Below are 18,170 nucleotides of genomic sequence, written 5' to 3'. Positions count from 1 at the left end.
CCAATTGGCTTGAATTGTGTACGAGAAACAGATGAATGTTGAAGAAATTTAATGAAGCAAACAGTATGTATACAACACAAAGATACAAGGCAGTTTTGAGCAAGGAAGGAAAATAATCCTAAGAATATTCTTGGAATCAATATGTGCGTAATGACGATACCAGCAGAACTGACAGCAACTTTAGAGAATGCAGGTTCCATTTCTGAATTTAAAACTAACCGTACCCTATTTTGGGATACTTTTATATATTCCTTGGTGTATCATTTCTATAAAATAGTGGCTAAGTCTGCCATGCTCTATGAAGTACTATGAAATACCTGGAAGCCCAATTGAGCTCACTGTGATTTAATTTCAATTAAACATATGTGGGATTGTGTGGAGAAATCAGGGTGGGGCTGTGGGTCAGTGGCAGAACATCTGCTTTGCATGAACCCCGTGCTCAATCCTGAGCATATTTAGTAAAAGGGATTCAGTTAGGAGCAGACTGGGAGGTGAAAATGCCCCTGGAGCAAGCCCAGCTGAGTGGTCTCTGTGGCATTACAAGGCTCCATTCAGCTCAGCAGAGCCAACAATGGGCTTTAGGTCAACCATTGCTTCATCCTCCAAATTGGCAACACTGTGGGAGGAGACAATTTGTGAGCTGACACAAGCTACCATTGCTGATGAAGGGTCTAAGCCACGTGGCCCCTGAGGTATTGACAAAGTTGCTGGACTTGGCTCTGCTTCCTCCTGACCATCAATGTCCCACTAGAACAATAAGCCTTGGAGAGCTGCTGCCAGAGAAAATAGACAAGACTGACCTTCATAGTATTCAGGCAGCTTCATTATTTCAGATGCGAGCTGGGAAGCTCCCAGTTAAAATTTCCCTTCAAACTCAGTACAAAAAACAAAAAATGGTCTACCTCCTAGAGCTATAGTAAGAATTGGTGAGGGCCGAATTAGTTGAGACACTAGGAGATCTGTTAATGAGCCTCCCAAGCTTGTTTTACAGCAATATTCAGACACACAGCATAGGGAAAGGTTTTGACCCATTTACCCAGCACCCTTTCCCCAACCTCAAGCAGTCCCCTTGAAGAGGTATTTGTTCCACATATTGGTGGTGTCAACAAACAGGACTTACCCTCTCAACTTCTGTATTGCAACCTCAGTCAAAAATGTTCTCCCAACAACTGCTTTTGTCATTAAAACTAACATACAAACAAACAATGAATTTGTTTACAGATCTCCTATTAACTGGCAGGTAGCCATTGACATGTCTAATTAAGCTCCTACAAGTCATTTATTTACAACTGTACTTGTTTATTTACAGAGTTCAGTCTGTAAGAAGACTCTGACAGCTCAGATACAAGACCCTCTATTGAAATGACTCTCCTTGTTTTCATCTTTTTGTTGGTTTTTGTCCAAGCCGAATCTGCAGATGGTGAGTATTTTACCAACCATCAGGTGAACCAAGAACAACAGTAGTGCATCTGCTCAAAACATTTGTGCATGTTAATGCATGCACATTCAAAATTCAGCAGTCTTCTATTTCCAAAATGTTACAAGTGAGAATAGGGCTTAACAATGGTCTTTTGATGGTTAAAAAGTAACAAAAAGGCCAATTCACCTGCCAAACGATGGTACAATATTTTTCAAGCATTAACTATTGAGAACAAACAAGGCACATTATCATCAAGAAGTCTGATATGTAACACATTATTACTGTGAAACAATGAAATAGACAATGAAACAATGAAATATTCTATGAAAAGTTATATATCTGTATATTTTATCTAGTGTATTCCTCAGTCCATTTCAAAATCTAAACCATGTAGTTTTCATACATACACAAGCATTTACATAGGTATCTAAATAGTTTCTGTAAATGTGTGCAGTTCAATAAACAGTTCTTACCCTTTGGCTTCTATCCTATGGAACACCAGCTCTAACCTACAGTTAAAAATTTTTAAAAAATGAAATTAAAACAGAAATAAAGCTAAATAACAGCAACTATTAAAATGTAAGGTCTGCAATTTTGATACATCAACAGTAATGCTTGATGCAATCCAGAAAATATTAGTACATTTAAATCACACTGAAAAAAGTAAGCAATGCAAAGCAATGTACATATCAGTCATGAAAACCTGTACACAGATTTCCTGATATTAGGAATGTTCAAACATCTACCAGTTTGGCTCACATTCCATTCTACTGTACTGAGAACATGTAGCCATTTTTTTTAACAGACTATTCATCGGTTTGTCACTTGTTTGTGGCTGTTCTCCTTCCTAACAGTGCCATACAGTGCACTTGGCTTTTCAATAAGACATGGCCACCATCTTCCCTAGCTTGCCACCAGAAGGCTTTTAATTTTTTCTTAAAATCGGTAATTACTATCGTGCTATTGCAAATGAACACACAGGGGGACCGGTATTGTGATGTCACTTTAACCATAGAGTTTTCGGTGAATCCTAATGTTACCCCCACCAGCTTAGATTTAAGAAGCTGAATCGCTGCCTTCAGGTTCTGGGGGAATTTAGCTAAATGGCAGGCCTCAGCGAGAAGTGGGGTATTAGCAAGGATCTATGTTTATGGTGATTTTTCCCTTTAAGAGAGCTCTCAATAACCAGTCCAAGAGTAAAATAGAGTGTTTTACTGAAGGGAGATTAAGGAGTTTAACACACAAGGAGCACACATGAAACATACACACATCCAAAATCTATGGAAAATAAAGAGAGGAGTGGGAAAGTAGAGGGGGCTGAGGCGATAGCTACCTTTCCTGAAGACATCTGTGAAATAGGAGAGATGGTGAAACGACCAGTGCTTCATGGAGAGGAACGACCCAGTATACTGGGGATGCATGTCGGCAGGCACACAGGAGAACATGAACACAAACACAGCAATGGGGCTGCGCTAGGCCAATTATACCCACAAACGTGTTCAGAGGACTTGCTAATGTGTGGGGTCCCTCAGAACAAAACATTGATGAGATTAATCAGGGGTGAAACAATACAGTTTGGAAACTCTGTATAGAGTTCCCAGGAATGAACAAAAGAGACCAGAGATTCTCTTCTGGATGCAAAGTATGATTTGGGTTGGGTTCCTGATTACTTCTCCGGTGGTTGAAGAACTAATGGATTGCCAATTTAAACTAATCAAAATGGAAACAATACTGCTTGGGGTTTGAGAAAGAAGCAGAAGTCAGGACTTCTTATTATAAAGGAAATGTGAAGAGGAAAGATGAGGTAGGATTGATAGGATTAGTGATTAAGATTGAAAGAAGTAGCTCTGGGGCAAGGCAAGTCCATTGTCCAGAGTATGCAGATGTTGGCAGGGTGGAGGGGTTGCAGTTGTTGGAATGAGATTGTATATGCTTCCCAGGGTTGATGCCTAGGCATGATTATAGGGCTTGCCAGTCCTGGGGTCCATCTTTGTGTCCACTTATGTCAAGATGCCTGGTATATGGAGTGCTGGGGTACCCCTATGGGGTCCATTGGTGGCTGCAATGACCCCTCCTGAGAGACAGGGGGTTGGCATGCTTATACTAAAGCATCACCCTGACATGATGATGTCACTGTAAGTGACGCTATGAGTGATGCCGAATGTCAGTATGACACCAGCAAGCCTGTCCTTGCACCCCCAGTTTCTCCCAGCTGGCAACCATCACCAGGTGAGAAAATATTTTTAATCTAATTTTCTCTGGATTGCATCCAGCAGTCTTATATATACTACATAATGAAAGAATGAACAAAGCTGAAGTGACCATTTGCCATAATCCAGTTCATTCAAAATTGTGTGTGGGGGGGAGGGGGCAATTATGAAGAGAACATTTGGGGGAGATGGTAAAACCTGTTTGCCTGCCATGTGTGTACATAAGACTCAGATCATAGATTATTTGTATGCAACATCCACTTAACATAATGGCTCCACTATGCTACTGAAATGGGAAAATCCAGGAAGGGAATGGTTACAAGAATACAATACCCATTGACCCGTGGATCCTTCCTCAGTCTCATTAAGTATGAAACTCTCTCAATAATAGTACAAGATCATACCATCTCAGGTACATACTCCTGCTCATCCTCTAATGTGATTTATGCCATCACATGTCAGCAATGCCCTTCCACCCTCTACATTGGACAAACAGGCCAGTCTCTTTGACAAAGGATTGATGGACATAAGTCTGACATCAGAAACCACAACATTTGAAAACCAGCGGGGAAACATTTTAACCTTCCAGGACATTCAGTTGCTGACCTAAAAGTAGCAGTTCTCTTACAAAGGAATTTCAAAGGGAGATTAGAAAGAGAGACTGCTGAACTGCAACTGATAATGAAGCTCAAGACAATGCATCCATCTGGACTGAATTGAGAGCTAGGTTTTATGTCTCATTACCAATGCTGGTTTCTCCATGCCTACCATCTTTGCATATCACATCTAATCCAATCACACCTGCTATTATCATTTGCCTGCTAATGTCATTTGGCATCTGAAATCTCTCCACTTTCCAATATATAGGACAAGATGGACTCACATTCTGAAGAAGTGAGCAGTGACTCATGATCGCTCATACCCTACCAAAAATGTTTTTGTTAGTTTTTAAGGTGTTACTGGACTTTTACTTTTTTCTACAATAATAGTAGTCTTTTTAAAGAGTGAGTGTGGTCTAGTGCTTGGAGTCTTGGACTAGAATCTGGGAGGCCCAAGTTCGAATCCACACTCTGCCACAGATCTTGGGCCAGTCACTTGCTGTCAACCAAATGTACTTAATTGAGTTGTTGTGAACAAGGAATGGAGGAGGAAAGAATGAGGTTGTACGTTGCTTTGGTCCAACATGGGGGGGGGGGAGAAAAGCAAAGTATAAATAAATAATACAGCAACAGTCAGTGATGTGCATTGTTATTTCTTTTTATCAGTTTTAGCCTCAAGTTCCATGCTTGGACCAAGGCAGGTGACTGGGTTGCTGCATGGTTCTGTCACTGTGAAATGCTTCTACAAGGCCACTAGGGTAAACAAACATGACAGGAAGTACTGGTGCAAGGAATCAACACGTCAGTGTTCAACGATTGTTTCTTCCAATGGCTATCTTTCAAGAGAATATGAAGGCAGAGCCACAATAACAGACTTTCCAGATTATGGCTTGTTCACTATTGAGATTTCAGATCTCAGGAAAAGTGATATGGGATCCTACAAATGTGGTGTTGGTATAAATGATAAACTGTTCTTTAAAGTCAAGCTGGATGTTTCTGAAGGTAAAAAAATGTACATTTAACATCCTATTTTATATAACAAAAAGAGGCTCTGAAATCCCAGATTGTTTTAAAATGATAAATGCAGACATCTTATTTGCTTATTTTTACTGGTCTGAAAAGAGGGTTGCTGATTAGTTGGTGCTAAAGAAAGTGAGACGAGAAATAGTCAGGGCCCAGTTTTTATTGAATTAATTTTTCTTACACAGAACTCTTCATTACACAGAATAGAAAGCTACCACTTAGTGGCTTGAATCCAACAGAGTGTCCTTCAAAGCTGGTATGCAATTTGATAGTTTAGAAAAATGTTTTTTAAGGGGTGTTGCTGCAATTTAAAACGTTTGACACTATTGTAAAGGCTGCATGCTCAACTTATGAGTCAACAGTTTGCATGCCCTTCATCAGCCATGTGTGGAGGCCCACCAGGAAATGGATAAACCAAGAATTTCTGCAGACCTCTGGGACTGCAAAAACAATGTATTTCCCTATGGGATGGTACAATGGAAAGTGGAAAATTAGTATTGTTATTCATTTGACATGTTATTAATACAGATTCAGTAGTGCCTGAAGAAGCTCAACTCTTCTACATTAAGCAACAAGGAGCAGTGACTATATCATGTGATTTTGGCAGTGATTATGGCACTGCAAGGAAATACCTGTGTCGGATGACAGAGAACCAGTGCTCCCTGGTCATTGACACCTATGGAAATATCAACCCATCCTACAAAGGAAGAGTTCTGTTGAACTATAATGAAGCTCCTGGATCATTCAATATTTTTATGACCCAGCTAAAGAGGCAAGATTCAGGACTGTACCTGTGTGGAGTTGGGTCGTATGGGACATCTGGAGAAACAAAGGAATTGAATATACACGTCTATGAAGGTGGGTAATGGTCAGAAAGTTCATCCGTTCCTAATGGAGCAATCCTAAGCAGGTCTACTGTGAAGTCCCATTTTATTCAATGGGCCTTATTCATAGCATAGTGTTCTTAGGATTACGACCTAAACCTCCCATGTTTCATGCCCAGAATCTGTTTAACTGTTTTTAAAATAAAGAAAATGTCTACTTGCACAGCTCAATTGCTCTTTTTCTATGTCCAGAGCCTTTGCTGTCCAAAGGAAACACTGAACAAGCTCTAGTAAAGGGAGTCCCGGATGGTTCTGTGTCTGTTGAATGTTACTATGACCCAAAAGGAAATGTCACATTGAAATACTTATGCAAGTGGAAAATAAATGGGTGCACTCAATTAATAGACAACTTTGGGGATGTGCTGGATTCCTATGAGGGACGGATAGTGATGCACGATAACCCAGAAAATGGCACCTTTACTGTGATATTGAACCAACTGCAGGAGAATGATGCAGGATACTATTGGTGTATGACAGACGGAGAACAGGAAAAGAAGTCAGCAACGGAACTAAAGATTGTAGAAGGTACCAAACAATGATAATTATGCTGTACATCTCACTGCATTACACTCCTTTTGCCTAATGTATCAAAAACAGATTATGCAAAGATATCTTACATGAAGTTAACCTGACCAGTGTCTCAGTCCTAGATACTGTATTTGATTTTGGAGGTGCTTAATTCTAATTAATGTGCAGAATTCAGCCAAAGTTAAGATTTTTTTTAAAAAATCATTTTGATATTAAGAAGAGCAACAGAGGTCCCGATCACACACAGAATTAGCCACGTGATAGGCACAAAATGCCGGGTAGATCTTAAGGGCGCGATCACACAGGAACATCTGGCAAGTGTCCTGCACTCGTCGGCAACCCGTTTCGCTCCATCGAAGAAGAGGAGTTAAAAATACTGGGGAAAGTGCAGTATCAAACGGGTTTGCAATGGGCCGCAGACGGACTTCCCTGTGTGATCGCTCCAGCGAGCTCCCATTTCGTCAGTGATCCCTCGTTGAAGCACACTGCAAACACATGGCGATGGAAAAAACCTGATTCACCTACTGTTGCATCTGATCATGCAGTGGTGGGTCAAATTACTACGGAACAAGTAGCCTCGCTTCCCCCTGTATTATCTGGCATGTGTGACCGCACTCAGAGTTAAACATATTTTTAACTTTGCAATTGAAATTAATAGAGCTGAATCTTGTCTTGTTTTTGACCAGTGTGTTTAGGATCAGAGCAGATAATTTAAACCAAACTGGTTTGTGGATCTGGCTCTCTATACATTGCTATAATTGTTCATCCAAACCAGCTCCTCTTTGCACAGTATGCTATCCAAAATCAAGCAAGATGTGGTACAATAACTTATCACTACTTGTACTCCACTTTCTGGTTTTATTACAGACTTCTTACCTCAATCATATAATGTAAAAGATGCTACACTTACTGTGGCTCAGACCATTTCTGCAGTGGTTTATTTATCTGCCGTGGGTTCAATGCTGTTGTCAAGGCCCCCATCCCCGTCCCTCCCTCGTTCAGTCTGCGTGGCGTGGCCCAGACTAGGCCCCTGTCTCTGCCTCGTTCGGGCCACCTGGAGCGGTCAGGACAAGGCCCCCATCCCTGCCTTATTCGGGCCACGCAGTGATGCTCTGCATTCTTGGTGCTTGGGGGGGGCAAGAGTGGGAGGGCTTCTGGGGTTCAGGCCTCACTGGTGGACCTCCTGAGGGCACCTGGTATTTTTGGCTGATGTGTGACACATTGTTGGACTGGATGGGCCACTGGCCTGATATGGCTGGTGACATGGACTGCCGGACAACGACTCGAGATAGCAAGAGGAAGGATGCAGGCTTAACTTGTAAGGGAAATTACAGCTGTTTCTATACAAATGCTAGAAGTGTCCGAGGTAAAATCGGGGAGTTGGAGTGCTTGGTGTCGGAGGGAAAAATAGACATTGTGGGTATTTCTGAAACTTGGTGGGATGAGGAAAATCAGTGGGACACAGTGATTCCCGGTTATATATTATATCGGAAGGATAGGGGGGGAAGGGTTGGAGGTGGGGTAGCTCTGTATGTCAGAGAGGGTATAAAGTCTAGAAAGATTGAGAGGCTAAGTGAATTGGATTCGCTTCTGGAAGTTCTATGGGTTGAAATAGGGGGGCCAAAAGGAAACTTAACACTGGGAGTTTGTTATCGCCCACCAGATCAAAAGATAGAGGAGGATTATAAAATGATGAATGCCTTAAAGATAGCAACTAGACAAAAACACTGTGTAATAATAGGTGATTTTAACTACCCACACATTGATTGGGTCAATATGTGTTCTAGTCGGGAAAAAGAGATTGAGTTTCTAGACACTCTAAATGACTGTGCTATGGAGCAGATGGTCACGGAACCTACCAGGGGAGAGGCGATCCTTGATTTGGTCCTAAGTAACACTCAAGACCTGGTGAGAGATGTAAAAGTGATTGCACCGCTTGGAAACAGTGATCATAATGTTGTTGAGTTCATCATTTGTACAAATAGAGAATTGGCCAAAAAGACTCACACAACCATTTTTAACTTTAAAAGGGGTAATTTCTCTGATATGAGGGGACACGTGGGGAGGAAACTGAAAGGAAAAGTAGAAAGGGTCAAAACAATTGGGGAAGCTTGGGATCTATTTAAAACTACGATCCTAGAAGCTCAAAAAATATATATTCCGCAGGTTAGGAAAGGCACAAACAGGTATAGGAAAAAGCCTGCATGGTTAACAAACAGAGTAATGGAGGCTGTAAAAAGTAAAAAGAATTCCTTTAAGCAGTGGAAAGCTAGTCACAGTGAGGCTGATAAAACGGAACACAGGCTATGGCAAATAAAATGCAAGTCTGAGGTCAGGCAGGCAAAAAGGGAATATGAGGAGCATATAGCAAAAAACGTAAAAACCAACAATAAAACTTTCTTCAAATACATTAGAAACAGGAAACCAGCCAGGGAGGCAGTGGGGCCCTTGGACGACCAAGGGGTAAAAGGAGTATTGAAGGATGATAGGGAAATGGCTGAGAAGCTAAATGCATTTTTTGCCTCCGTCTTCACTGTGGAAGATGAGAAGTGCTTGCCCACTCCAGAACCACTGATTTCAGGAGGGGTGTTGGAAGACCTGAGTCAGATTGAGGTGATGAGAGAGGAGGTCCTAAAACTGATAGACAACTTAAAAACTGAAAAATCACCAGGCCCAGATGGCATACATCCGAGAGTTCTGAAAGAACTCAAATGTGAACTTGTAGATCTCCTGACAAAGATATGTAATCTTTCCTTAAAATCTGCCTCCATTCCTGAGGATTGGAAGGTAGCTAATGTCACTCCCATCTTTAAAAAGGGTTCCAGAGGAGATCCGGGAAATTACAGGCCAGTCAGTCTGACGTCGATACCGGGTAAATTGGTGGAAACCATTATTAAGGAAAGAATTAGTAGGCACATAGATGAACAAAACCTATTGAGGCAGACTCAGCACGGTTTCTGTAAGGGAAGATCTTGTCTCACTAACCTGTTAGTGTTCTTTGAGGGGGTGAACAAACATGTGGACAAGGGGGATCCAATAGATATTATTTACCTTGACTTCCAGAAAGCTTTTGATAAAGTTCCTCATCAAAGGCTCCTAAGTAAGCTCAAAAATCATGGGATAGAAGGACAAGTCCTTTTATGGATCAAAAACTGGCTAGTTCATAGAAAACAGAGAGTGAGTGTAGGTGGGCAATTTTCTCAGTGGAGGGTGGTAAGCAGTGGGGTACCGCAGGGATCAGTACTTGGTCCACTGCTTTTTAACTTGTTCATTAATGATTTGGAGATGGGAGTAAGCAGTGAAGTGGCTAAATTTGCGGATGATACAAAGTTGTTCAGGGTGGTGAAAACCAGTGAGGATTGTGAGGCACTCCAAAGGGATCTGTCAAGGATGGGCAAGTGGGCGTCAACATGGCAAATGGGGTTCAATGTGGCCAAGTGCAAGGTGATGCACATTGGAGCCAAAAATCCTAAATATAAATACACATTGATGGGGTCTGAACTGGCAGAGACTGATCAAGAGAGAGATCTTGGAGTTCTAGTAGATAATTAACTGAAAATGTTGAGACAGTGTGTGACTGCAATAAAGAAGGCCAATGCTATGCTGGGGATTATTAGGAAGGGTATTGAAAACAGATCAGCCAATATCATAATGCCCCTATATAAATCAATGGTGCAACCTCATTTGGAATACTGTGTGCAGTTCTGGTCACCACACCTTAAAAAGGATATTATAGCTTTGGAAAAAGTGCAGAAAAGGGCGACTCGAATGATAAAAGGGTTGGAACACTTTCCCTATGAGGAAAGGTTAAGGTGCTTAGGGCTCTTTAGCTTGGAGAAACGACATGATTGAGGGACATGATTGAGGTTTATAAGATTATGCATGGGAAAGAGCAGGTAGAGAAAGAGGTACTTTTCTCCCTTTCTCACAATACAAGAACTCGTGGGCACTCCATGAAATTGCTGAGCGGTCGGGTTATAACGGATTAAAGGAAGTACTTCTTCACCCAAAGAGTGATTAACACTTGGAATTCACTGCCACAGGAAGTGGTGGCGGCTACAAGCATGGACGGCTTCAAAAGGGAATTAGATAAGCATATGGAGCAGAGGTCCCCCAGTGGCTAGTAGGCACCAGATACAGATTTTTTTGATGCTCTGTATTCTTGGTGCTTGGGGGGGGGTCAACAGTGGGAGGGCTTCTAATGGCCTGGCTCCACTGGTGGACCTCCTGATGGCACTGGTATTTCTGGCCACTGTGTGATACAGAGTGTTGGACTGGATGGGCCTTTGGCCTGATCCAACATTGGCATCTCTTATGTTCTTATGTTCTTATGAGTGGGGAATCAAACGTGGTTCTCCCAGATTAGAGTCCGCACACTTAACCACTACACCAAAATAGGTGTGGAAATGACCTTTTACTGACAGAACCTGGTTGCCTGGCAACAGGCACTGAAGAGAAAGTACAGTTTGCAGCTCTGATTAGGGAAATATCTGGAGATTTGGGGGTGGATCCTTTGGAGGGTAGCATTGGGGGGGATGGAAGGACACTGAAGGGGATAATGCCATAGGGTCTACCCTCCAAAGCAGCCATTTTCGCAAGGGGAACTGATCTCTGTCATTTGGAGAGCCAGTTTGGTGTAGTGGTTAAGTGCGCCGACACTAATCTGGGAGAACCAGGTTTGATTCCCCACTCCTCCTCTTGCACCTGGCTGGATGACCTTAGGCAAGCCATAGTTCTGGCACAACTGTTCTTGAAAAAGAGCAGTTTCTGTCAGAGCTCTCTCAGCCTCACCTACCTCACAGGGTGTTTGTTGTGGGGAGGGGAAGGGAAAGGAGTTTGTAAGCCGCTCTCCTTTGGGTAATGAAGGCTGGGATATAAATCTTCTTCTTCATCATCTGGAGATCAATTGTAACAGCTGGTGATCTTCAGGTCCCACCTGGAGACTGGCAACCCTATGGAAAAGTCAGCCACACAGCAGGGGGTCAAAGAGAATGGTTTGATTGTTGCTGGCCCACCTCATTAGCTAGCCAGCCATGATGGAGCCAAAAAGGCTCCCTCCAGACTGAGGGGACAGTTAGTCATAGTTAGTCCCACACAGGAGCCAATAGAAGTGCCTTTCTCAGGAGAGAGTCCAGCTTTCCAGGAGCCACAGCTCATTTCCTCTAAGCCAGACCCTCCCTGGTGCTGCCGCTGCTGCTGAAGGAAGACGGGGGAGCCTTTGAAAGGTGCTGGGCAGCCTTCTCTGTGGTGTAGCCCGCTGAGCTATCACCCTGACGAAGCACCGGCCTTGCGGCTGAAGGAGAGGGGCTGCGAGGGGCAGCGAAGGTGAGTGCTTCCCCTGCTCTCCACCTTGCTAGGTTGCCTCCTTCTCCCCCGTGGAGGGGTTGCCACTCTCTCAGAGAAGCGTCCATCCACTTCACCTGCTCCCTCCAGACTGAGGGCGAGACACTGGCTGCCGGCTCTGTGGACGGGGCCGAGGCAATGCAGCCAGGGGATTGACAGACCTTCAGAGTGGCAGATGAGTGAGTCAAAGGTTGTGGGAGCGTGTGGAAAATTGAGGAAAATGGGACATGAAAACCCACTGGATTCTTAAAACCACAGCTGGTAAAAATAAATGTTCCCTATTCGTAAGTGCCTAGTTCAGGTACTAGGTGTATCTAATCTGTACATATCCTAGGGAAGTCAGGTCAGGTTAGGTTTGGTACATGGGAGTATGGTGATGATCAAGGGTCATTTCATAGAAAAAGAGGTGCAGGAGCTCATTAACATAACTTATTTGTATATGCCACACCCCCCTCATTTGCATATGCCACACCCCCTGACATCACCGGAAGTATGTCAGAAGGCAACACCCACCGCTCAGGCACCACTGGACTGTTTTGGATTGCTAGCTATTGGGGGGGGGGAACGTGCAGATCTGTCCTCACAGAGGAGGGAGAGCTTGTACCTGAATAAAACTTGGTCTTAAAGGTGCCACTGGACTGTTTTGGACCTGTTTGATCTGCAACTTACCTGGCTGCTTCTTCCTCTGATTGAGGGCTGCTGGGAGTAGGGGGTGGGGCTTGTTGCATGTGCCCGCCCCCTGGGCTCTTTACCACTGGAGCTCCACTCCTGTGGGTGATGATGCAATGAACTGTGTGAACCATTAATTAATTTTAATAAGGTTAAATATCAGATTAGAGGAAGGGAAGGTTGCATGGCATAGCCCTATTTTATCAGATTTCAGAAGCTAAGAAGGGTCAGTACTTTGATGGGGGACCACGAAGGAAGGCTCTGGAGAAGAAGGCAATGGCCAATCACCTCTGCTTCTCACTTGCCTTGAAAGCCCCTTGCTGAGCTTGCCATAAGTCACTTGCAACTTGATGGCACATATGTATGTAAAGATCAGGTTACTTGATTTTAAGTGATTACATTAATCATTATTTTTCTCTTCTGAAACAGGGCAACCCAATTTGAGAGGAGTGAAGGAAATCATCGTTGTCCCTGGCTCTCCTTTGTCCATGACATGCTCTTATCCATGCAAATATTATAGCTACAGTAAATACTGGTGCAAGTGGAAGAATACTGCATGTGATCCTCTCATCTCATATGAACAAAACCAAACTGGCTTGGTAGTTAACTGTGATCAAGACAGTAGAATTTTGTCTCTGAATTTTGACCAAGTGGCACCAACAGATCAAGGGTGGTATTGGTGTGGAGTAAAACATGAAGGTCATTATGGGGAAACCATGGCAGTATATCTGAGAATTCAAGGAGGTAAGGTCTGATTCTGATCACAAGGAAAACCAATTATATTCTGTCTATTACTAGGGATGGGCATGACCCGGCTCACGAACTAAAGTTCGTGATGAATTTGGCTGGTTCATGGTTTGTGAAGTGAAGTTCATGGCAGGTCAACCAGCACAAACTTTTCATGAACTTTCAGGCTGTTCATGGAGGTCTCCACCCTCCTGTTTGCAATGACCCAGCTCCATCAAACTCCTAGGAGAACAGTGGGGGTGATGAGACATACCTGAAAAAGCATTCTGGATGTGTTTAAGAATATTACCATAGCATAAAGTATTATAAATGTTATGTGTGCTGGAGGGTAGGGTTGCCAGTTGGTGTGAGTTTGGGGGGGGCAGGGACATTGGGGTATGCTGTTGGCAAGATGACATTATGTCACATCCAAGGAAAAGAGTATGGTAAAACCTACTGTTTTACTATAGAGTTTCCAGTGATTCCTAAAGAGGCATTTGTTTATTTTATTTATTTATTAAAACATTTATACCTCACCTTTCTTCATGGTTCAAAGCAGCTTCAAGGCATGACATCACTTCCAGGTTTCCTTTGGAAGTGATGAAATGCCATTGCACCAATGGCATTTTTTAAACTTTTTTTTTTCTGTTGGCTACAGGAGCTGGGGGTAGGAGATCTCTTTCTCTAGCAGGTACCTGGCAACCCTACGTGCTGGGTGAGAATGCCCTTTTGTTCCCAAAAGAGTAAAATAAAGAATTTAAACATTACTAGCATAAGGGCTAGTGAATGGATCTGTGAATGGATTTCCTGTGGCTCCCCCCAGATATAATAACACCCAGAGATGGAAGACTGATCCTGATATAGAGAATGGCAAGAGGGGAACCTGAACTCAGTTTCCCCCTTCAGAGCGGCTATCTGATCTGAAGGAGGAACAAGCAGATACTTGAGTGGCCCCTCTATGTTCTGCTGCCAACCACATAATAAGCAGATCAAGGATTGTCTCTTCCCATATGAATCCACCCATCTGATAGTTAAAGGAAGCCATTGATTTCTGAAGCTTGGTGGGTTAAGTACACAAGTCATGGTAGCACCCAGGCAAATAAATTTTCTTGCCCCATTAGAAGGCTCAGCTACCTCTCTTGCTCACCATTAGACATATACTCTCTGTTTCAGCATGCCTTGAATCCAGTTCTGAAATCATGTTTGTGGGTGTGTGTCACTGTCCTGATTTTGATGTATTTATACACTGTTTTATTTCAGTGGCTTCTGTTTTGTTATTCTGTTTTTAATGATAGGTGGTAGTTTTTTTGGCTCTGGATTGATTTGTTTTGTATACTGTTAGCCACCTTGAATGTTGCCATACAGGGATGGCAAGATGGGGTAGAAATGTTGTAAATAAATAACCCTATGCTGTGATGGGAGTGGCAGGAGTCCAGGGGATCAAGGACATGGAGGGGTGCCATTGGGTGACAGTGTTACATCACTTCTGGGGAAAACCTGGAAGTGATGTCATTCCTCTCTAGGAATTTTAACAGGTTTTCCAGTTAATCTTAGAATGACATGACTTCATATCTTGGTTTCCCCCAGAAATGACATAATACTCTTGTCTTTATCCCCCTCCTTCCGGCCGGCCACTGGAATGCCATTGGGCAATTGGAACTGGGGGCTGAAAGCTTAGTGTGGCTGTTAACAAATGATCACACATTTTACTGAAGAAGTTAAAATTACCTGGTTTTTAAACACACAGAACAGGTAACCATACTAGTCCACATTTGGAGTAGGATCAGTGCATAGCCATCTTCTGGTCTGCAGCCTGCAGTCAATACAACAAGATGAGTATGCAAAACAGAAAGTAGCAGAGAAACTTGCAGGTCCAGTCAGTTGCAAGCAGTGTTCCCTCTAAGCTGAGTTAGTATGTGCTAGCTCACAGTTTTCTAACAGCTGGCTCACACATTTTTGTCTTAGCTCAGGAAAGATGGCTCCAGAGCAAACTAATTTATGCAGCAGCCAATATTAATGCCAGTAGCTCACAAAGTAGAATTTTTGCTCACAAGACTCCACAGCTTGGAGGGAGCATTGGTTGCGAGGTAACATCAATCCATCTGACTCATAGTCTATCTGTTGGATAACTTTATAACTTAATTAATCCTCTAAATATCTCTCCCCTTGCTGTAGTGGGATCCAGTGTTATTGCTATTCCAACATGCTGCAGCCTCAGTCCAGACACCACCCCCACCCTGTAGAACATGAAAAGATGCAGCCCAGCATGATGTCTATTCTATGATTTTGTGCAATTATCGTGGGATAAATATTGCATGCCCAAAGTCTAATTCCCTTGTTTTAAAAAAGTGCCTATTAGTCTTGTGTTGATCATTTTATATAGCCAATATGACTGATTAAAATACGGAAAATAACCATATGAAATGCACCTAAGCCAAACTGCTTTTCACATTTCTACCTTATAAGTATTTAAGGCCAACTGGCTCTTAGATTTTTCTGGAAAGCTGTATCCTATGTTGCATTACAAAAATTGTCACTTCTGACATTGGGTCTTTGATAAAATTAAAAGAGAGCACAAATTTTATAAAAATTACTATAGTAAAAAAAAAATGCAGTTATAGAATCCGGGGCAGAACCCTTTTAATACTCATTCAGTATCTCCAAAGTTACCTGGGGCATATTTTAGCAATATTTAGATATTATATTGTATAAATTATTACAGTAGAGTTTCTGCACCTGAACTGTGTCCAGGATGAAAAATTCAGGTGGGGTTCAGGTGTTGGTCTGAAGCAGCAGAACAAAGTTTGAGTCCAGTGGCACCTTTAAGACCAACAAGGTTTTGCACACAAAAGCTTACACTTTGAATAAAAACTTGTTAGTCTTAAAAATGTCACTAGACTCAAACTTTGTTCCGTGTCCAGGATGTAACTCTAGGTCATATCATATAGTTATGTAGAATGCAGTATTTCATTTCTTCCTTCCTTTTGCTTTTTCATGTGCTGCTGAATACCAATTACACAAACACTCCTAAACAGCATTTCCGGGGTCTGAAGAAGCTCCTAGTGCAGAATCCAACAATGATGCTGCTATTTTCGGGATAGACTCTCGCTTAAGGAAATCCAAGATAGCAGCTGGAGTTGAAAGTCCAACAGAGAGGTAACCTACTTGCTGTAAAAACCTCCAGTGATGATATCTGAGTGCATCATCTATGGAGAAGCAAAGGAGTCTAAAGGGAAGAAGGGGGTTCCCATTTTGCTATTGCATTTAATAGATATATTTTAAGGAACGAGTACAATGACTGTTTATGCTTGCTGAGAGCCAAAAGAGATGTGACTACTAAATGTCCACATTTTTATATACAGCAATGCCCAAAGAACACAGAAAGGAGGAGGAGGAGTCTCATTGGCAATGCAAAACACACATGTGCAGAGTGTAGAATCATCTATGCTCTTGCTATATTTCCTTGTAGTTTCTTCCAGAGACACTTTTCTCCTCAGTCAAGCTTTGATACTCCAAGTGTGCTTGGCTGTGAGAAAAGTACTTAAGGTGAGGAGTTGCAGGGAGGTATGCTGTAGGAGTAGGAGATATCTGTATTGATTTTCATATCAGACCTCTGTTCCCTCTTTCTACAAGATCAGGGCAGTTCTATGATTAAATGCATCTGTAACCATTGCCATTATATCTTGATGCTCAAAACAGCAAGAAAAGGCTCAGTCATGTCAACTTATCATCTAGGCAGGCACTATTTGCCATGCTGTGCCCAACTCTGGATGCTTAAAAAAAGTATAGTGCTCCTTCATTTTCTGTGAACTTTTTGTCACAGAATGTAAGTCCTGGTCATTTTTACTAAAAGCCTATAGAGTCAGACTCGAATGTGTGACTGAACAACAACAACATAGTGATTAAAATTGACTGGCCCCTTTTTCAAAAGCAGTTAACCAGCTGAATCCAATTTGATCCATTCACATTTTTCTAATGTAGTGGTGATTTGGTTGAAGCACACTGGTCTGATTGTTATACCAGGTGGTCTGGTCTTTTTAATACCACAGCATCTCTCAGGAGTATGTTCAGTTTGTGACTTAACATGGCCCCAGGAAACTCTCCTAGTACTGCATTCATCTCTGGAATCAAAATGGTCATATGATTGACCTGGATGAAGAAGCAGACTATGAAGAAGAGAATTTCATCTGGTTATAACAGGGATAGGAAAGGGTCCTGGACTTTTACTGGATGTCCTGAACTGCTGCCGCCAATTAGAGTAGATAGTACTTCAATGAAAAGGCAGTATTCTGTGGATGTCTTAAGGATGCCTTAGGTCCAATGGATCTTGCTTCATTAAGGGATGTAAATAAAGTGGAGCATCTACTTGTTTTATAAGTTATAACCAAATCTGAGAACTTGAACCTTTGGGTAAAAATCACTATGAAGGGTAGGGGATAATGTCTAGTTCTTTATTCTAAATTTGGGTTGTGAATTCTCTTTCTGAAAAGTATTGGCATTTGGAGCTACCATTTTAAAATCACTATTGTGTCATTTCAATTTCTTTTCCAGCCCTACAGAAGATAATAATTCCAAGGTTCTTCTGTCAGTTTTGATCCCTCTTGGAGTTATGTTTCTGCTTCTTGCTGCTATCTTTGCTTTCGTTAAGTTCAGGTTTTTCAAGAATTCAGGTGAGTCTATTCCAGCTTGCACATGAACAAAATGTAATTTTAAACAATTATGCTTATTGCTTTAATATATTTCTGAGCACTAAAAGTTTCACTTATCA

General features: G+C 42.2%; 1 protein-coding gene across 1 annotated transcript in view; it reads left to right on the top strand.

The window, feature by feature from the left end:
• The first annotated feature begins 1,362 nt into the window (after positions 1-1,362).
• PIGR (polymeric immunoglobulin receptor) overlaps positions 1,363-18,170 on the top strand; it is a 20,755-nt gene continuing 3,947 nt past the window's right edge. The window contains exons 1-8 of the mRNA XM_015427674.1: positions 1,363-1,420; positions 2,897-2,917; positions 4,902-5,231; positions 5,781-6,110; positions 6,347-6,661; positions 13,106-13,420; positions 16,438-16,558; positions 17,954-18,072. Coding sequence (XP_015283160.1) covers positions 1,363-1,420; positions 2,897-2,917; positions 4,902-5,231; positions 5,781-6,110; positions 6,347-6,661; positions 13,106-13,420; positions 16,438-16,558; positions 17,954-18,072 — 1,609 coding nt within the window. The remainder of the gene's footprint in view (positions 1,421-2,896; positions 2,918-4,901; positions 5,232-5,780; positions 6,111-6,346; positions 6,662-13,105; positions 13,421-16,437; positions 16,559-17,953; positions 18,073-18,170) is intronic.

The sequence above is a fragment of the Gekko japonicus genome, unplaced genomic scaffold, assembly GCF_001447785.1.
Source record: "Gekko japonicus isolate JY-2015 unplaced genomic scaffold, Gekko_japonicus_V1.1 scaffold413, whole genome shotgun sequence".
In the NCBI taxonomy this organism is placed as follows: domain Eukaryota; kingdom Metazoa; phylum Chordata; class Lepidosauria; order Squamata; family Gekkonidae; genus Gekko; species Gekko japonicus.
Note: the sequence above shows the minus strand (reverse complement) of the source record. Positions and strands in the feature narration are given on the sequence as shown.